A 17,978-nucleotide genomic window follows, 5' to 3' on the forward strand; every position below is an offset into this window, starting at 1 on the left:
ATGACTTCTTACCGTCACACATTTGACAATCTTCGTGTGAATTTGGTTGGGAAGCGATTAATGGGGTGCTAAAATCTATGATATTTCTAAAGCCTCTACCCACAGAACTTACACATACATGTACATGTAGTTGCAAAACCTGTGCTACAAAAAGATGTCCCTGTCGATATGCTCTTTTCAAATGTTCCACATTATGCAAATATACCACAAGCGGTTGCCAAAACAAAGTAAACTATGAAAATGTGTCTAAAACAAGAGGGATAAACATTCGTTTCATATTCAGATCATAAACATTGTTTGCTGTATATATTAAAAAACATTATTATTTGTTTCATTTCTATATGTCTCTTCTTTCTCTACTACAGACATCATTTTGGGAAATGGCAAAAAGGTTGCTCTGAGGAGTTATTTTCTGCCTCTATACTCCTACTTGACCCCCCCCCCCCCCAAAAAAAACTATGTTTTGGCACCAAAATGAAATATATAGGTCTCATGGTTCCTGAAATATTATATCATCACTGCAACACATTTGCCATTTTTAAAAATGTCACCCAGAACAAAATCGGCCCGGATCAGCAATGTCTAACCAAGCTAAATTACTTCTCTAAATATCCAAAAACACAAATCAAAAATGAAACAATTTTGTTTTTACGGAAGTATATCAGGGGGCTGGGATTAGGGCTAGGGGAGCTAAAGTGAGCTCTCAAATGGAGTAGCTTCATCCACAATCTAAAAAGAATCTGTGTGAATCACATGCACCTCTTTCTCCAAACACTAACTCCACCACATCTATAGCCGCAACCATCTCCTGCTAAAAAAAAAAAAAAAAAAGGGGTCAAGTAAAAACAATTGGGCATATGGAGATTATAAATACAGCTGGTGATCTTGTTTCATATACTCAGACTAATGTTCTACACCCCCAACCCCCAGCAGAAGTTACACCCCAAGTTTTGATTTTTTTAACAGCTGTTCTTACTTTGAGCTCAATGAGAGAGTCTTGCTTGGATCTTAAAAACAAAGCTGTACACTGGCTATCACAAAGGGTTTATAATGTGGATCAGCTATACAAGGAAATTGTGATTGTGAGGGGAGTCAAATGGATAGGGATTTCTAGAAAAATACGAGGGGGATTGCATTATCTTTAACTTTAGACATCCCCATATGGCACAAAATATCCTCAACATTTCGGAATATGTATTCACAAGGTATTCATATAAGGAGTGATGTAAAGGTTGCACCCTTTGGTTTCTTTTATAAACCTGAATATTTTTTACTCCCCCCCAATAAGTAATAAAGGCGGGGATTCCGACAGTATGTATGGTCAGAACTATTCTGTGACAGACAGCAACTGATTTGCTCCCCATGAACACTTTGAGGGAATAGACTCTCCATTCTGGATAAGATCATGCCTGATTTATTTGAAGGTATGGCACACATATTCCAGCGCATCACCAACCAACATAGGCCAAGAGTATATAGACCTAGACACACTAGTCACCTCTTCCAGGGGAAATTCAGAAATATCAATAGCCTCTTGGAATGTGGCTGGGCTGGCAAATAAGCTTTAAACAGAGGACTGGTGTAAACACATCAATGTAGCCCAGGTAGTCTGCTGTCTTCAAGCAACATGGCTAGTTGATACATTTGCCATTGATGGCTATATATACTTTTGTACAGCAGCCACTCAATCTAGACTGGGAAGGGCTAAAAAGGGATTGCTTGCATTAGTCTCAACCACAGTTTCACTGAAAGTGTCATAAATGTTTAGCATCAATGTATTACCAATTTGGATTACTAATTTCTGAAGGTAATCCCAATTTATTGATAATTTTAACAACATATTTGATGATTCACATGTATGTGTACTAGAAGCTTTGGAGTAGGATATATTATTATTTCCTCCAGCGCAGGACAAATAATGTGAGCTTTGTATTTCAATATCACCAAATGCTCTGCTCCCTCAAAATTGGTGTGCGGTCTTACTGATGAGCAGGGTGAAGACCTTGGTCATTTTCAACACTGTCCTTATGCTTTAGCTTTAAAAAAAATTGATATGTAAATATAACCCAATTATGGAAGGGGCATACTGCTACAGTCGAGACTCCTTACCTCCTACCTTTATTGGCAGAGGAGTAAATAGTAAAATTGATCACATACTTGCTTCAGTAAATTATATGATCTTACGTACCAATCTGAAAGTGGAAGAAAACTGGACAAGTGATAATTACCCAACAACCCTTACTATACATATAAGTTTACAATCGCCAAAAGACGTTTGTAGTATTTTGAATAGTGTAGCAGTAAGGCAGAACGGTCTTAGAATTAAGTGGACCAGAGCTGACACTTCTAGTTTTACCTCAGCTTTAATTACTGAAAACAGAGTCCACTTCCCAACTTGCCTAGACCGCAAGGCCAACTACAATCAGATAATATAGGCACGCAATCAAATCTCTAACTACTTCTAACTAGGAGAATATAATTAAGGAGTTTAAAAAAAAAAAAAAGAGATTGTTCTATCAATCATGCAATTGTGCACTTAGTGATCTTATACTCCACTGTTATCATAGGGATGTTTCTGCCATCCAGGCTTGTAGAATCAGGTATAAAAAGGCTGTATCAGATAGGAAACTAGAGCTACAAGAGGGGTCTTAGGCTAATCTAATCCAGGCAGCAGAGACCAAGGATAAAATCCTACTCTGGAAAACAACAAAGTTCCTTTTTCCAGTACTAATTCTCCTCCAAACTTTAAGTGTTCCATCTCAGCAGATGCATGGGTGGTTTACTTTTATTCAATATTTAGCTCAGTAGAAAGGTCAGATAGAGAAGCTGAGGCACCTCTGGCCTTACCTTTAGCCCCTATTGTTTTTAACCCAGAGGAGGTAATCAGAAGACTAGTTAATGTCCAATGGGAAAGGCTCCTGGCACATGCGGTGTTCCCTCAGACACCTATAGGTACTTACTTTCTTTGTGGGCTCCCCAGTTACTATAGTACTAAATATAGCCAGTTCTAGTTATATACCCTCTTCTTGGTCTGAATCAATAAACATTCCAATATTAAAGAAAGGTTCACAAAATGAACTGAAATGCTATTGACTAATACCACTGCACAATTCCTCAGCACAATTATAAGGAAGGTCATTCTAGAAAGACAAGAACAGTGGGCCGAAGATTATAATATTCTGATGGGAAATTACAATCACTTGGCACCGACACCCCCAGAGCTGACAAATGGACCGTACAAATACTCTTGTGTGCAGACACTGCAGTCCTATTATCTTAAAAACTCATTTAGGCCAACAGAGTCTTACTAATATTTTTACTGAGCAAATGGAAGAGTTAGACCTGAGGATACATCTAAATAAAAGCATTTACCATGAGCTGTGGTAAAGGAAGATCTGAGATCCGCTCCTTTTATATTAATGGGGACAGGAACACAATTACCCCGAGTTTTCGCTACTTAGGTTTACATTTCTCCTCTGACAGCTGGAACCTCCATCAGGGAAATTAGTTGAACTAACATGCTGAAAAATAATGAAGGGATAGTTAGGTTTGCAACTAAATTAAGTACTAACCCTATTAAATAAATGCTGGTCCTCTAGGATGCTAAATCAGTTGCATCAGTACTGTGTGGTGCAAGCACATGGGGGTGTTGGGACAACATATCATTACAAAGGCAAGAGAATACATTTCAGAGACGACGTCTAGCTGTTCCACACCCAACTTCTCGTACTGTAATCTATATGGAACTAGGACTCCCCTTTTTAACGGATAGAATAGATACAAAACTGCTGCTACTGTGGCATTTGATTTGGTCCAAAGCTGAGACACTGTGTACCAAAGTGACCCAAACTACTGCTTAGCACTGGACCATGTGTTTAAAATTAATTGGATAACATGCATTAGAGCTACTTTGAAGGGATTAGATTACTTAGATGGGCATTTTTGGAAGACCCCTGAAAATATCATATGGTTCTTAAAAAGGGAAATAAAAGATTTTTCCAATGGCATGAGAGCGCATGAAAGATATCTTAAATTTCATAATAAAACTGCACCAGAGTTATTTGTCAACTCGTAAGCACTTGGGGACACAACCGTATTTGAGTATGGTCTCCAATGTTTACCATAGGTACATTTTTACACAAGTCCGCTTAGAAATATTTCATCATTTGGTTGCATTTCCAAAAAAGGGGTTGCTGATGTCTCAATAACCTAATTTTCCCCTGCAACAAGAGATCGACTCAGTTGACATTGCACTTAGTACTTTTCTGTACATTTTACTCTGTCTATAGGAGATCACTTTTAAAACCATTATTTTTAAGAGAGGAGTTGGTTGATTATCGGGAGGCTTTACACCAAATAAAGGATGATTTTTCTGCACAAAAATTGGAAACTGATTACAGTACTTCAAAAACTAACCAATCCCTAACATAACGTATCCTTTACAACTACTGAAAAAAATTGATGAAATAATGTCATCCCTATTTGGGTCAACTACATAAATGCTAGAAAATAGCCTGCAGACTCAATCCTCTGGATTCCTACTTCCCAACCTCCAACACAAAGGACGAAGCACTACTAGCCAGAAGCTGTCAAGAAAATCATCTTCTTTGGCGATCTCAAGAGTTACATTTCCCACCATTTTCCAAGTAACAGGTCTGTGCCCTTACAAGAATCATTACTTCCTCACTAAAAGACACAGTCAGCAGTCTTCCCTCTATCAATTTGCAAATATTAAGGGAATACAGTCTGGACGCATCATAATCAGGCGATTGCAGAATTAGCAATTTGACTCTGAAGTCCAGCAGTCAAGATTCAGCAGCAGATCTTTGTGAAATAAGAGTGATTCCAAAATCACTTTTATCAGTTTTACCCAAAGCTAGAGACTAAAACAATCTGTCAGTATGGATAAATATTATCGCAACAATCAAAAATTGACTAATTTAGATCCTTGTCCATTTAGATCTGTTGAACCCTTGCTCACAGGACTATTCCACTGTTTCAGTATTTTTGGCTTCATTAGTTCCTAAAACAAATACTAACCGATTCAGTTAAGTTCCTAAAATTCACCATTGGGGTCAAAGCCAAGATGACAATGCAGGTCACACTACTCAGCCACACAGGGTCAGTGATATGCAAATACCCCAAGACCATCAAATTAGGTCAGATGCTGCGATAGATGCTGTGAAGGATCCCCCACCCCCCTGAGGAGCAGAGCACGTACCAAGGAGGGCACCAGTTGTCTTTGGACCCTCCACTCGAGACTGGTGCAGCAGAGGCGTGGCGAGATAGCTGAGAACAACATGGCACACATGCTCTCAAAGCAGAGAGGTTGGGGGGCTGAAAGCACCGCAGCCAGTTTGCCCAAAAGTATCTTGCTTCCTGGTGCTAAACAGACCTCAACAGAAGCAGGACAGCAGTTATGGGCAAATGGAGGTCTGTGAGTGTCCTCATCCATAAGGTGTACTCATGAACAGGCCCGGAGAGAGGACTACAGTGCAGAGGCGCCCTCAGCTTAGACATGTGAGATGGGGTCCAGGGAGGACTAAAACTGACACACAATGCCAGATTAAGATTGTAGCAACCTAGAAGGGGTAGAATGCAGGAACCTTTTCTACAGAGGAGCCGTAAGTATTTTGGAGGCTCCTTCAGTAGAATGGGGGTTGCACAAAGTAAAAGACTCACGCCATACAGGGGTCTTGGTTTAGGGACCTCAGAACCACAGACAGAACAAGACGCTTGGGAGCACTCTGGCTTTGTTCCAATTCAGCTTTGGACCACCAATATGTAGGCTAACAGGGAGAGCCTGTAGCTTTATGTAACCTCCAATGGATTCTGGGGGCCCAACAGTGGTCCTGGATCTAGGAGGGCTGGGTAAACATCCTTGTCAAGACTATTCGGACATGACAGCAAGGGTCCTTTATACCTCAAAATCAGTTTAGACCTTACAGGCAGTCGTCTAATCCGATGGTTGTATGTACTACAAATGCACTGTGGACTATTGAAGTCTTAGGGGCTCATTCCGGCAGCGGTTGGGGTACGGACTGTCGCAGATAGGGCGGTCCAACCGCCCCATTCTCACAGTGGCAGAGTCGCCATGGTCCAGCTGCCGAACCCACCAGGCTGCAACCAGCCTGCAGTCTGGCAGTCCCGGCGGTTGTAATCCGCCAGGGCAGCGCCCGGATTTTAAGTCCCCATCTGCCAGTCTTTCCATGGCAGTGAACACGGCCATGGAAATGCTGGTAGAATGAGGGCATCAGGGGACCCCTGCACTGCCCATTCACTTGGCATGGGAAGTGCAGGGGCCCAATGCACAGCCCCATCGTGCATTTCACTGCTCGAATTACAGACAGTGAAATGAGAAACGGGTGCTGTCGCACCGAACGCACCACAACATTGCCACCGGCTCAATTATGAGCCGGCGTCAATGTTGTGCTGAGTGTTTCACTGGGGCAGCAGGCGGAAACGCTGTTTCCGCCTGCTGAACCAGCAGAACGCTCCAAATATGGCAGGCAAAAGGCCTCCAGTACTGGCGGTCTTTTGCCTGCAGCGGCTTCGGTGGTCCTGTGAAAGGACCGCCGAAGTCTGAATGACCCCCTCAGATTGGGGATTTGCTACAGTTTGTAAGTGGTTACATCTGAAGCTTTGAGGCCGGCTGCCCAAGAAGTGATTGGCAAGCATGGTCTCAGGAAAGCAAGATATAAATTTCACTAAAGGAAATGCTAACAAGACCGGCAGGCACAGCTCCTGGTCCAGCATGACAAACCAGCCCAAATGCCAACTCCAAAAGAATAATCAAGGCAGCACAATTGACTCAGATGCACGAGTAAAATGTTTATTCTTGGAAGAACTTTTTCAAAGCCTGCGATTAGATATAATCCGATTGCAAGAGGACGTTTTAAAAGATCTTCAAGTCTTTATCTACAACGTTTCCAATCTGGGTAACAGGAAAGCGATGCTGGAAGAAACAACTGAGAGAAGAGAAATCGAATCACCACGCCAAGTGGTCCTCATCTTAAAGAATCAGAATATAGATCTGCAAGTCCACCTTGAAGACCTTCAGAATCCCCATAAGGAGAAAAAATATTAGACAAAGACGGGCACCACTTACACTGAATATAGGGACAATGAGCGTTTCATAAAGAGACTTTAACACATCTTGCCTCAGTTCAAAATGAAAGCTCATCAGACAAGCCCAAGAACATAAACAGGAAACACCTCTAGAGATACTTGCACGTATCCACTATTTACAGCAAACAGAGAGAATTTTGTGGCAATAGAATCAGAGGGATAAGGATCTTTTGAAGCCAAGAGACTAGGGCCACACTTTGTCTCATTGTCATGTGGGAAGGCACCAATAACCTGCTACGTTCGGCATCTGAAACATGGCGTGTCCTGGGAATGAATTGCGCATCCAATAGCTCCCATGACTAGACACAGACTTCACCTTAAACAATAATTCTGCAATCCAACAAATGGATGTTAAGTGAACCAATCTGAAAACCACAACAGCAGTGGTGGTAGAGGAAATTGGTGTTATCACTGTTGGGCAATTCAGTCTTTTTTTTTCTCTCTCTCTCTCTCTCTCAGTGGTAAAGACTTGAGTTTGTGGTTAGTATTTATGGGTGGGGCAAGGCAGAAGGCACAAACTAAACTTGGGGAGTCTATAAACATTTGCCTTTCTAGGGTGGTGCTTGGTTAGAGGGGGTACTGGTGATGGACTGCCTGTAAGGGATTCTCCTAGTCACACTTTCTAGAGGGAAAGGGATTGAATTGGCTTCTTTACGTGATTAATCCCATGGATGTTGTTTCTGTTGAAGGAAAGAGGAGGGATACCCACTAGGGATATTTAGAATAACAAACAACATATACAGCATGTAACCTCAAAAGAATAAATGTTGCCAAGGGTTCACCCTAGGCTGAAGACAAAACACAAAAATAACCGCTTCCATATAGAGCATTATAACAGATCAAAAAACTAGTCTAAATATCCAGGGTCTAAACTACCTTACACAAGAGGCTGGCAATCTTCTCGCTGTTACGAGATGCTAATAGTGACATTTGCTTTTTACAAACATGCTCAAGAAACACTGGTGCCATTTGAGCTTGGGTTGGCTCTCTGTCCAACTCCATGCATCTCGTTACAAGCAATGAGGAGAAGTCGGTGTTTTACTGACAAGTAAATTCAAGGGGCGATGTCAGGGGAGCCGCAGTGATCAGGATAGAGCTGAGGGACTATATATTACTGTTACCTTGATTTATAACCCCAATGAAGATCAAGTAAAGTTTGAGTCTATCCTGCAAGCTCCGAAAAGAGATATCTTAGAAGGTGGTGACCATAATTCGGTCATGAAAAAGGCCTTGGACAAGTATGCTCAAACTATAAGTCAGTCAAAGCAGTTCTCCTCCGACAGCAAAAGCTGACTTGAAGGTAGCAGACATTTGGCAGGTTACCCAGTCTGAAACTAGGGACTATATGTTTTTCTCAACTAAACACAAGACCTACACCAGATTAGATCTTTTTCACTGAACCACCTACTTACATGAAAGATTAAGTGTCGTGGAGAAAGGAGCACAATCACTATAGGATCATGTTCGGTTTCACCCACCTATTCATATTACTAGCATCCAGAAACGAATGGAGGGTGGGGGGAAATTATGGTGGAGTGTAATAGAACAGAGAGCGAGAAACCCTGGTGCTTTATTGATCAATTGATAACAGGGAAAATTTCCTGGTTGCAAAATAAATATAGGGCCTGGGGCCTATATACTCTTCCCAGGTGACTAGAGCCATACTTTTAGCCTGGGACAGAGAAACAGTAATGAAGAGACTCCCTACAGCACCTTATTCTATTAACCTGATTGTTAGTAACCCCGATTATACCGCAGCACTGGAAGATGCAACATGCTGTCTCGCAAGCAGCGTGTTGCAAGAGGGTGGGGGACTTTTTCCATCTTGAAGGTCTAAAATCAAGGGAGCAAAAACAAAGGAAGTATATGCTATCAGAAATAGAAAAGTTGTGCCAGACGAGGGACTGGATCTCACACAAATCAGTTAGACCCTAAGTAAGTAGACCTTTCACACCATTCAAAAATTAATAATCACAAAAAAAGAACATCTGTAATCTAGAAATTCTGAAAATACGACTCACAGGCTGTGAAATCCAAGTGTTAGCAATTATGAGAGGTAGAAATCGAGAGACAGCTAACCACAAAAGAGGGGAGAAGCAAGTGTCAAGCAAAGATAATAGAGAACCATTGGCACAAATGCTATCATATTGTTACTAAACACCAGACAAAGGGCACTCCTGTGACAGGATTAAATATGTGGCAAGTCAGCTGACATGTATATTACTTAGTCTACCTACACAGGCCACTTAACCAAAACACTTTCTTAATTCAACTTTTTCTTTGACACTCTTTGAGACCCAGTGTACCTTATTCTCATCTTCTGGCAATTTAAACTATGAAGCATTAAACACTAGGGTAGAGACAAAGGCACATTATTATCTGCATTGGTTGCTGGAAAAAATATAATCATTTTCTTTATTGTTTTACTATTGCCGAATGTCTATGTATGGAAAAAATGCAAAATGAAACCTCACCTGCAAAAGCTGAAAACATGTGAGCGTAAGCAATTGGAAGTACAAGATGCAGGGATACAAGTATTCATATTGATAATGATTAGATATTAGCATTTACTGAATTTAACTTCATGAATCCCATGGGAATGACCTAACATGCTTCAGCTACCTGTATATATATATATACTTTACACCATCATAGAACCGCTACTCAAGCAATATATTGTGGGACTCTTAAGGACTTTCCATCCATAAAATGAAGTCTGAGTCATCCACTATGGCCTATACACTATATGTGCTACAAGAGGACATGAAATAGTAGCATATGCAATAAATATATTAAGTTAAAAGTGGAGTTACATAGCTCTTCTGAAAATAAAAAATGACATTTTAAAAGTAAAAAACACTGAAATTCACCAATTATATGTAAGTGATCTAAGTACAACTTGCACCACCATCAATTTCATATGTGGTCATTAATGTAACATGTAAGGCATAAGCAGTGCAAAATAATGATGCAAGTTCTATTTAGGTCAGTTATGTTTAACTGGTGAATTTCAGTGGTTTGGTTGGCTGAAGGCCATGTGTGGTGTGGGCTTACTTGCAACCCCTACAGGTAGTCAAGCCCCTTTGAGAGGTCAACTTAGCACACACCCCCACATTGCATCATTCCAGCTCCCACTGGACTACGAGTGAAATAGATATATAGTTTTTATTTGTGGTCTGTTGTAGAATCCCTCAGGCATCCTCCTGTGATCCTTCTGCCCCCCCCCCACTCCCTCTTTTCAAACAAGTGCTAGATGTCAGGATACCCCTTCCTTACCCCTTCTATGTTTTTTTCAAATTATTTTTATGACTATCGACTGAGTCGGGTAATGATGGCCGCAGCATTTCTCCTCATGATGCAGCCAGCCAACCACATTGCTGGGTCCCCACGGGACCAGCTAATCAGAACACTTTATTTTCATGTAGGAGTTAAGCTACACTAGATATCTCTATGTGTCTTAACTTTCATTTCTTAACAATGGCTGAAAAGATGACGTACACCAAATCACCAAAAACACACTTTGAGTAAATATCTAGTTTTCTCCCAAATTTAGTGTAATTCTGTTCAGCCGATTATATGGAACGCCTAATTTTCCCTATGGAAATGGTATGGGGGAAAAAGTGTTTTTGGACTTCCACCCTCCCCCACCCCCCCAACATTCTTTCCTTAGCTCCCGCTTGATGGAGCACCCCAAAACTTTCCAGGAAGGAGCTGAGGTGGATGAACTTCTTTTGGGGGAAGTTTTGTGAAGATTCTTCAAACAATGACAAAGTTATAAGCTAAACAAAAAAAACACTCTTCCGATGGAAACAGGAGGGTCTGACTTAAACAGAACTACAGAGTGATGAGTGTCACTGTTCAAAATATACGTGTGTGTGTGTGTGTATATATCTATATGTATATAATACACACACACAAATGTTTAATGAAAAAAACACAAAGGTTAAAGCTAAGTTATAGTTCGGAAAACTATTTTCCATACAAACCCAACTTAAACTATGCAAGCTTTAGAAATTCAAAAGTTATAGTTATACCTTATTAGTTAGTTTATTTGCTGTGAGATGTGCGACTGTGGAAGTGAAGGGTATATGAATGTATTGTAAATATGGAATATAAGTGGTTTTAATGGAACTCGTTTTATACACTTGTTTAATTAACTATTGCAATAGAATAATAAATTGTATTGTTGCACAAATAGGATGTTGTCTCACACTTGTTTTTGCCCTTTTTTAAGAAGTGTATTACATAATTCAGTTTGAAATATTATGCAGTGTCCACTGTTCATTACAATTCACAAATAGCCCAGCGACATAAATACATCTGTGAAAATTATATTACATTAATCATACAATTTACAAAGTCAAGTGACATATAAAACCTGAAGTTGCTCACCATGGATGGATACTGGTAATTGTTTTGAAAAAGGTTACAAACCATATATCTTCTTGTTGCTTTTCACATTTAAAAACATACAAATAGTTTTTATTATTGGAAAAGAGAGACTGCTTAGCAACACCTTGATCGAATATATTTTTACAGACAGTTGCAAACTGATGATTAGTTCCACAACCACAGTACCACATTACATGTCATGCCATCATAAACTAACAGTACAGTAATTCGGTACCAATAAAATATGGTTTGTATCCTTATCCTCTCTGGCACACGAAACCCATCAAATGTTTGGTACTAATGATGTACACTAGGATACAAACATCAGAGGAGTATTTATATTACATAAACTTAAATATAAATATAAGCCTGGACATTAAAAAATAAAGTGAAGTGAGCATTTGCTCTGAATCAATTTTTTTTATCTATTTACCCCCAAAAATATCACAGTGCACTTTATTCAGCAAGCCTAACAAAAAATTGGGCAGCAGATTCGAGAATTACAGCCATGCTGCCCGAACATTGCTGGATTTAGTGGGGCGCAGTAATGCTGCACTTGATGTACTGGATATGGACCTTTCAGATCTGAGAGCACTTGACGCTCTTGAAGTACCTTAAAAACACAAGAAAAACAATGTTAAGCTTCTTAACATTTTGTACTCATTTCCTTAGCACATTAAAAGAAGGTACAAGGAAGGGTGCCAGCAGGAGTGAAGAGAGGGCTACAGCTGTAAAAAGTCTTTATGCAGTTTAATGTAAGCACTCAAAAGGAGACTAAAGAATACACCCAAACAGCCAACAGCATTATGTGAGAGATGATTTCTACACTGGGCTGAGCGAAGAGTTGACTGACAAAATTGCAAGCAAATGGCTGAAAGGGGCCGGTTGAAAAAAATAAAATGGTTTTAGGGGGTAGACCCAAAGTTTCACTCTATGTATATAGCATGAGGTCCACTTGACAGCTATGAAGTCAAACACTCGTAACTGTAAGTCACTACTGTTCAGGTCGTCCAAGGGCAAACAATTTCAATGTTTTTGTGGATAACAGAACGATTGGTACATCATCAACTGTAATAAATATATTTTAAACATTCCAAATAATCAACCATATATGAAACTTTGCTGTCAACACCAAATCAGTGCAAAGTATGGGCGTGGGGATTTTCAAACAGGAATGCAATATTTCTACATTTCATAGTTTTAGGAACTATCCTCTAACTACATTTGTCTTTCAAGAATTCACCTATTAGCTACTAATATTAAGTTAGTGCTTACAGAAACTGTTATCTGTATACTCAAGACACCCCATTCACACAATATTAATTTGTCTCTATATTTCTTAGAGTGGGAGGTGTGAACCACTGAAGCTGCTTGTTTAATTGGCATCTTTACTGCGCATACAAAATGAGCCAAGTTGACCTAGAGTGCTGCACTTTTTAACAATACATTTATTTTTTTTAACAGATTTTATTGCCATTTAAAATAAAACACACCAAACAGAAGGTTGCATACATTTGTTATACAGTAATCATCATCTGAACAATTGTGTGTTATGTGATGCATACAACCCATTCAGTAAAGAACAATCTAACATTGTCAACTTATATGCTGATGTACATCCGCTACATAGCAAGCACATGATACCTCCCCATCTACATCCAACAAAGTGATTCACACTAATGTAATGGTACTTACGAGGTCCCTGCTTCTTCAGTGTCCGCATGGTGTGAAGGTGACAAGGAGGTGTCAGGGGTAGACAAATAGTTTTTAACTATACTTGTAGATTCGCGCCACTAGTGCTCAAAATTTAATTGCAAAAGAAGGTTTGGTTGTTAAGGAGAGACATTATACGTTTAAATAAAGAATAGTGTATAAAGGTTTTGTTTTAGTTGCATCATTCAGAATGGCTCAAGTGGAGGGTAATAAATTACAGTGTTTGGAAAAGTGTCAGAAAAACTAAAGCTAGTTAAGTCTTTTTGGCAAAAAAAAAAGGTCCAGCAAGATTTGGCAAAAGTAACCGATTAGCTAAGATAAGCAGAGGTGAGATAGGTTTTGTGCATCCTCTCACAACAAAAGCAAACAATTATTCCTACGTGACCCTGAATAAAGGATTTTCATCATCGTAGAGGTGTCCTGGCATTTCCTTTTCCTTGAGGAAACATTTCTGAATATTTGGGGATTCTGGGAACCCGGCTGGGACCACTGTGTAATAGTTTCCGCATTCCGGTTGACATTTGCATGTTTCCACAGAAAAAGCATTTGACTCCTCTATATCTTTGGCACCGTTTGAGGACTCTTCAATAAATTTCCCACAAAAAGTGGCACAGTGATTCTTGATGCGCACGGAAAATTTCAGGGTGATCCATCTAGCGGGGGCTGAGAAAAAGGAGGCTCAAACAACGTTGAGTCTCCCATGTTAGTCCCCATTGGACCTGTCAACACGTCTACAGCCTGAACCACTGACTGAATTACACCAAATTTGTCAGAAAGTTAGCTGCCGGTACGCAGATTGTGATTTTCGTTAATTGGTGTAAATTTGTTAAGGAGATATTTGAGGTCAAATGAATTTGTATCTCTCTGGCCACGAATATTTTGCAAAATTCACAAATTTTCATGAATACGCGTGCGAAAAGAAGCATTGCAAATGACTGACCGCAACCTGACTAGAAAGTTGTGACCACCATTTTATTTCATGGGACACGGTCCCCGGGGGTAAAAATTCTAATTAAAAGTGGTATAAGGGGTCAGGATGAAGGTACCCTGACACCAGGGGTGTGATATAGGTGTGTTTTAGGGGCAAATTATAGGTTTAATATAATTTTGCATCACAGCATGCACTAATCGCAAAAAATCACGAATTTTCACAAATTCCTGTGAATTATTCACAAAATATTCCCAATTTCACAATATTCACAATTATAGAAAATTTTGAAAGGAAAGCCACAGGCTCATTCATACACTAATTCATTCACTCATACGTGCACTCAGAGGCTCAGACGCCCACTCACACACCCACTCAGACTCGCACACCCACTTTCGGACCCACTCACACATCCTCTGACAGACAGGCCCTGCGTGGCACAGAGTTGGGTGGTTAGAAGGGCTTAGCTGCAAGGCCTGGCCTCAAGGCCAGGCCTTGCGACCGACCCCCACCGTGCATGACCAAAGGCCATGCGCGCCGGGGGTTGGAATAACATAATAATTAAAATTACTTTACGGTAAAAAAAAAAAAACATAGAAAGTCACTGAAAAAAGAAAGGTTACAGGGACGTTATAGTTACATTCTGAATGTACTCGTACAAAATCATAGAAATTCAGCAGTTGTAGTTAGTGTTCTTTCAAGTAACTATAACTTGTGCCTTAAGGTAACAATAAGTCGCCCCTTCGCCATGCACAGCTAATTAATCCACATATTATGTCATTGATGAGATCTGGTATGGCATCTTTGATATCACTGCCATGTTTGCAATAAAATTATTGAGAAAACTGTGTATGGCAAGGGTGCAAGTTAATCTGTGGGTACGAGGGGGAATATTGGGAGGAGCGGTGATGAGCTTCAGATAATAACCATTTTGGATAATGGAGAGGACACATTGGTCCGTAATGATGTTGACCCAGTGTGAAAGAAAGTTTTGCAGTCTTCCCCCGACGGGTGTGGAAAAAAGGAGGGAAGAGGGGAGATGGAGGTAGCCAATACTTGCAGTGAAGGAAGAGCCTAGGAAGGGGGTGCTCTTACCTCATCCTTTATTATTCCTACCTCTAAAGAAACATCTATGGAAACCTCTAGAATAGGAGGCTGTCTGGAGTGTGATGTAGACACTGCAGAGGATACTGTTGTGAAGAAACCTCTAAAACCAGTGTGACAAAAAGTGCCCCTCTGTGTAGGAGACTGGACGGCCCCATATCCTTTGCTGTGTCCGTATCCTTTTTGAGCTTTTCAAGGGTAGTGTCCACTTGAGGCCCAAAAAGGTGCTCCTTGTCGAAGGGCATATTAAGGACTGCTTGCTGTACCCCTCGTTTGAAAGCGGAGCCAAGCATACCTTCTGAGGACATTAGTATTAATGCCGCGTGTAGCTGTGTCTGAGGCGCCCAAGGCACAACAAACTGAAGTGTTGGACATTGTCTGCTCCTTAGCATCTATTTATTGCCCTCTTTTCCGGTGCTCATCTGGTAGAAACTGGAGAAGCTCCTCCATTTCATCCCAGTGAGCTTGGTCATACCTGGCCAATAATGCTTGCGAGCTGGCGATATGCCAATAATTGGCTGCTTGCGCAGCAACCCTTTTGCCGGCAGCATCAATTTTCTAACTCTCCTTCTCCGGAGGAAGGGCGTCCCCAGTGGCCTGACTGTTGCCATGTTTCCGTGCTGTGGTGGCAACAATTGAGTCAGGAAGGACCTGAGATCTACTATAGATTGGGTCAGAGGGAGCTGGTTTGTATTTTTTGTCAACTTCAGGGGTGATAACCCTAGAGCAGACAGGTTCCTTAAGAATTTCATCAGCGTGACAAAGCATGCCAGGGAGCATTGGGAGGAACTGAATTTTCTGATGTGTAGAGATAAGTGTATCAAACAGGTAGTCTTGCTCTGTAGAGTCCTTGTGTAACGCTACATTATGGAATAGAGCTGCTTGTGGCACTACTTGTTGGTTAGAAGTAGTGTCCTCTGGTGGTGAGGGACGTGCGGGCAGAAGTCTCAGTAGTTAGAGAGTATAGGGGCAGGATCAGAAGTGTCCCAGGGATCTGGATCATGCTACAGGCCCACCCAAAACATCCCCAGTAAATAAAGGTAATTCCCGAAGAGTGTAATCTTCCTCTGTATGTAAGGCAGGAGAATTAGGAGGGAAGGGAGGTGGAAGGGAAGAAGGGAGTGGAGGAGGGGAAGAAGGTGGAGGAGGAGGAGGAGGTGGAGGAAGAGGTGGTGGGAAGGTCTGTGAGGTGGACTGGTGGTTTCCTCTTCTGAAGTGGAGGTGTCCAAAGCTTCCTGAAAGGAAAGACTTCCTCTTCAAAAGTACAGGAGGTGAAATGATAATGTGCCCAGTACCGTCCTAAATTTTGAGCGTCCATAGTCTCTAATATAGGCTCCACAGGAGAAGGAGTAGCAGAAGACTGGCTCGAGTCTCTGTGATCCGATGATTTAGTCTGTGTGTGTACGACACTGAAGGTTTCAGTTAGTGCTATTTTGTTGCCACCAAAGTCGAGGCTACAGCTTTTCGGCTCGGAGCCAAGGCTCAGATCGAAATGGAAACGACCTCTAGGTCCGATGTGAATGAGGTCAAAGCAGGAGACGATGGCTTTGTCTTGGCTGAAGCTGAGCCAGGGAGCAGCCAAAGCAGTTTTTCGGTTCTGACCATGGCTTGATGGCAGTGGTGGACCACTGACCTCTCGAAAGGGAGCTCTTAGGAGGCCTAGGATGAGCAGGAGGGGGTGACAGTACTCACAGGTTGCGCAGAGGTGATGTAAAGCGCCTCCTCCACATGCACAGGTTCCTCCTGTGCGCGTTTCTCCCCACAAATGTCCGGGGTGTTGGCCGGAGTTTTGTGCGCCATTTCCAATCGACGTGCCCTTAAGTCCTAAAGCGTCTTCTTAGATCGGAATGATTGCAGATGTAATACTTAGTCTCTTGATGATCGGGGTAGAGGGAGATTTTACACAACAGAGGTTTACCGGTGTGGGGAAATTTGACGTGACACCGAGGGCAGAAAAGGAATGGAGTCTGTTCCATCCAGTTGGCATAACCCACAGTGCCGCATGTTAATGTAGGCCCGGGTTGAGCGAGGGCGCCGCAAAGGTTCAAAGCGAGCACCAAGATGGAAATGCACAACCTAAAACAATACCATTGAAAGAGGACAAGATAGAGAAGAGATTTCAAACCGGAGCGAGTGAAAAGACGGAGCGAAGGCACTCATGCCCCAACCTGACAGCGGAGAGATAACAATCTAACAAAGGAGTTGATGCCCTTGCACACTATTACTGACCGGAGGAGTCACTATCTGGTGACTCAGAACACTTCTTCCAATGAAAAAAAAAAACTTGCAACACTCTGAACCCAACACTAGATGGCAGGAGTATGTAGTGCATGTGTATCTACAGCCACACATGCCATTGAACTGTAACATTTTGTACACGTGTACGCATTTTTATTGTGGAACCACTGTGAGTAATACAAGCTTGGCTTACAGCTCACTGCATTTCCTTCGAGTGCTCACCTTTATAGTACAGGCTTTGATGAATCTAGTAAACAATTTCTAACAATTTGTACATATGGACACTAATCTTGTCTTCGTAATTGAAAATTGCACCACTGACACATGGCAAGTTTATTTGATCATTTAACCTAGTCCAGGAATTATAACCACCTATTTCAGTGACACTATGTTGTGCCTCTCCGAACCTATCGATTATTTTGTATTTTATTGTTTTTCGTTCAACGATGCAGACAGGTTCTCGACAAACTGAATT

General features: G+C 41.3%; 1 protein-coding gene across 2 annotated transcripts in view; it reads right to left on the reverse strand.

Moving 5' to 3' along the window:
* Window positions 1-11,156: 11,156 nt before the first annotated feature.
* Window positions 11,157-17,978, reverse strand: part of CFAP97 (cilia and flagella associated protein 97) — a 209,471-nt gene continuing 202,649 nt past the window's right edge. For both annotated transcript variants that reach the window (XM_069199623.1, XM_069199632.1), the window contains one exon: window positions 11,157-12,133. In XM_069199623.1, coding sequence (XP_069055724.1) covers window positions 12,021-12,133 — 113 coding nt within the window. In that variant the 3' untranslated portion in view covers window positions 11,157-12,020. The remainder of the gene's footprint in view (window positions 12,134-17,978) is intronic.

Source organism: Pleurodeles waltl, chromosome 1_2 (genome assembly GCF_031143425.1).
Source record: "Pleurodeles waltl isolate 20211129_DDA chromosome 1_2, aPleWal1.hap1.20221129, whole genome shotgun sequence".
NCBI lineage: Eukaryota > Metazoa > Chordata > Amphibia > Caudata > Salamandridae > Pleurodeles > Pleurodeles waltl.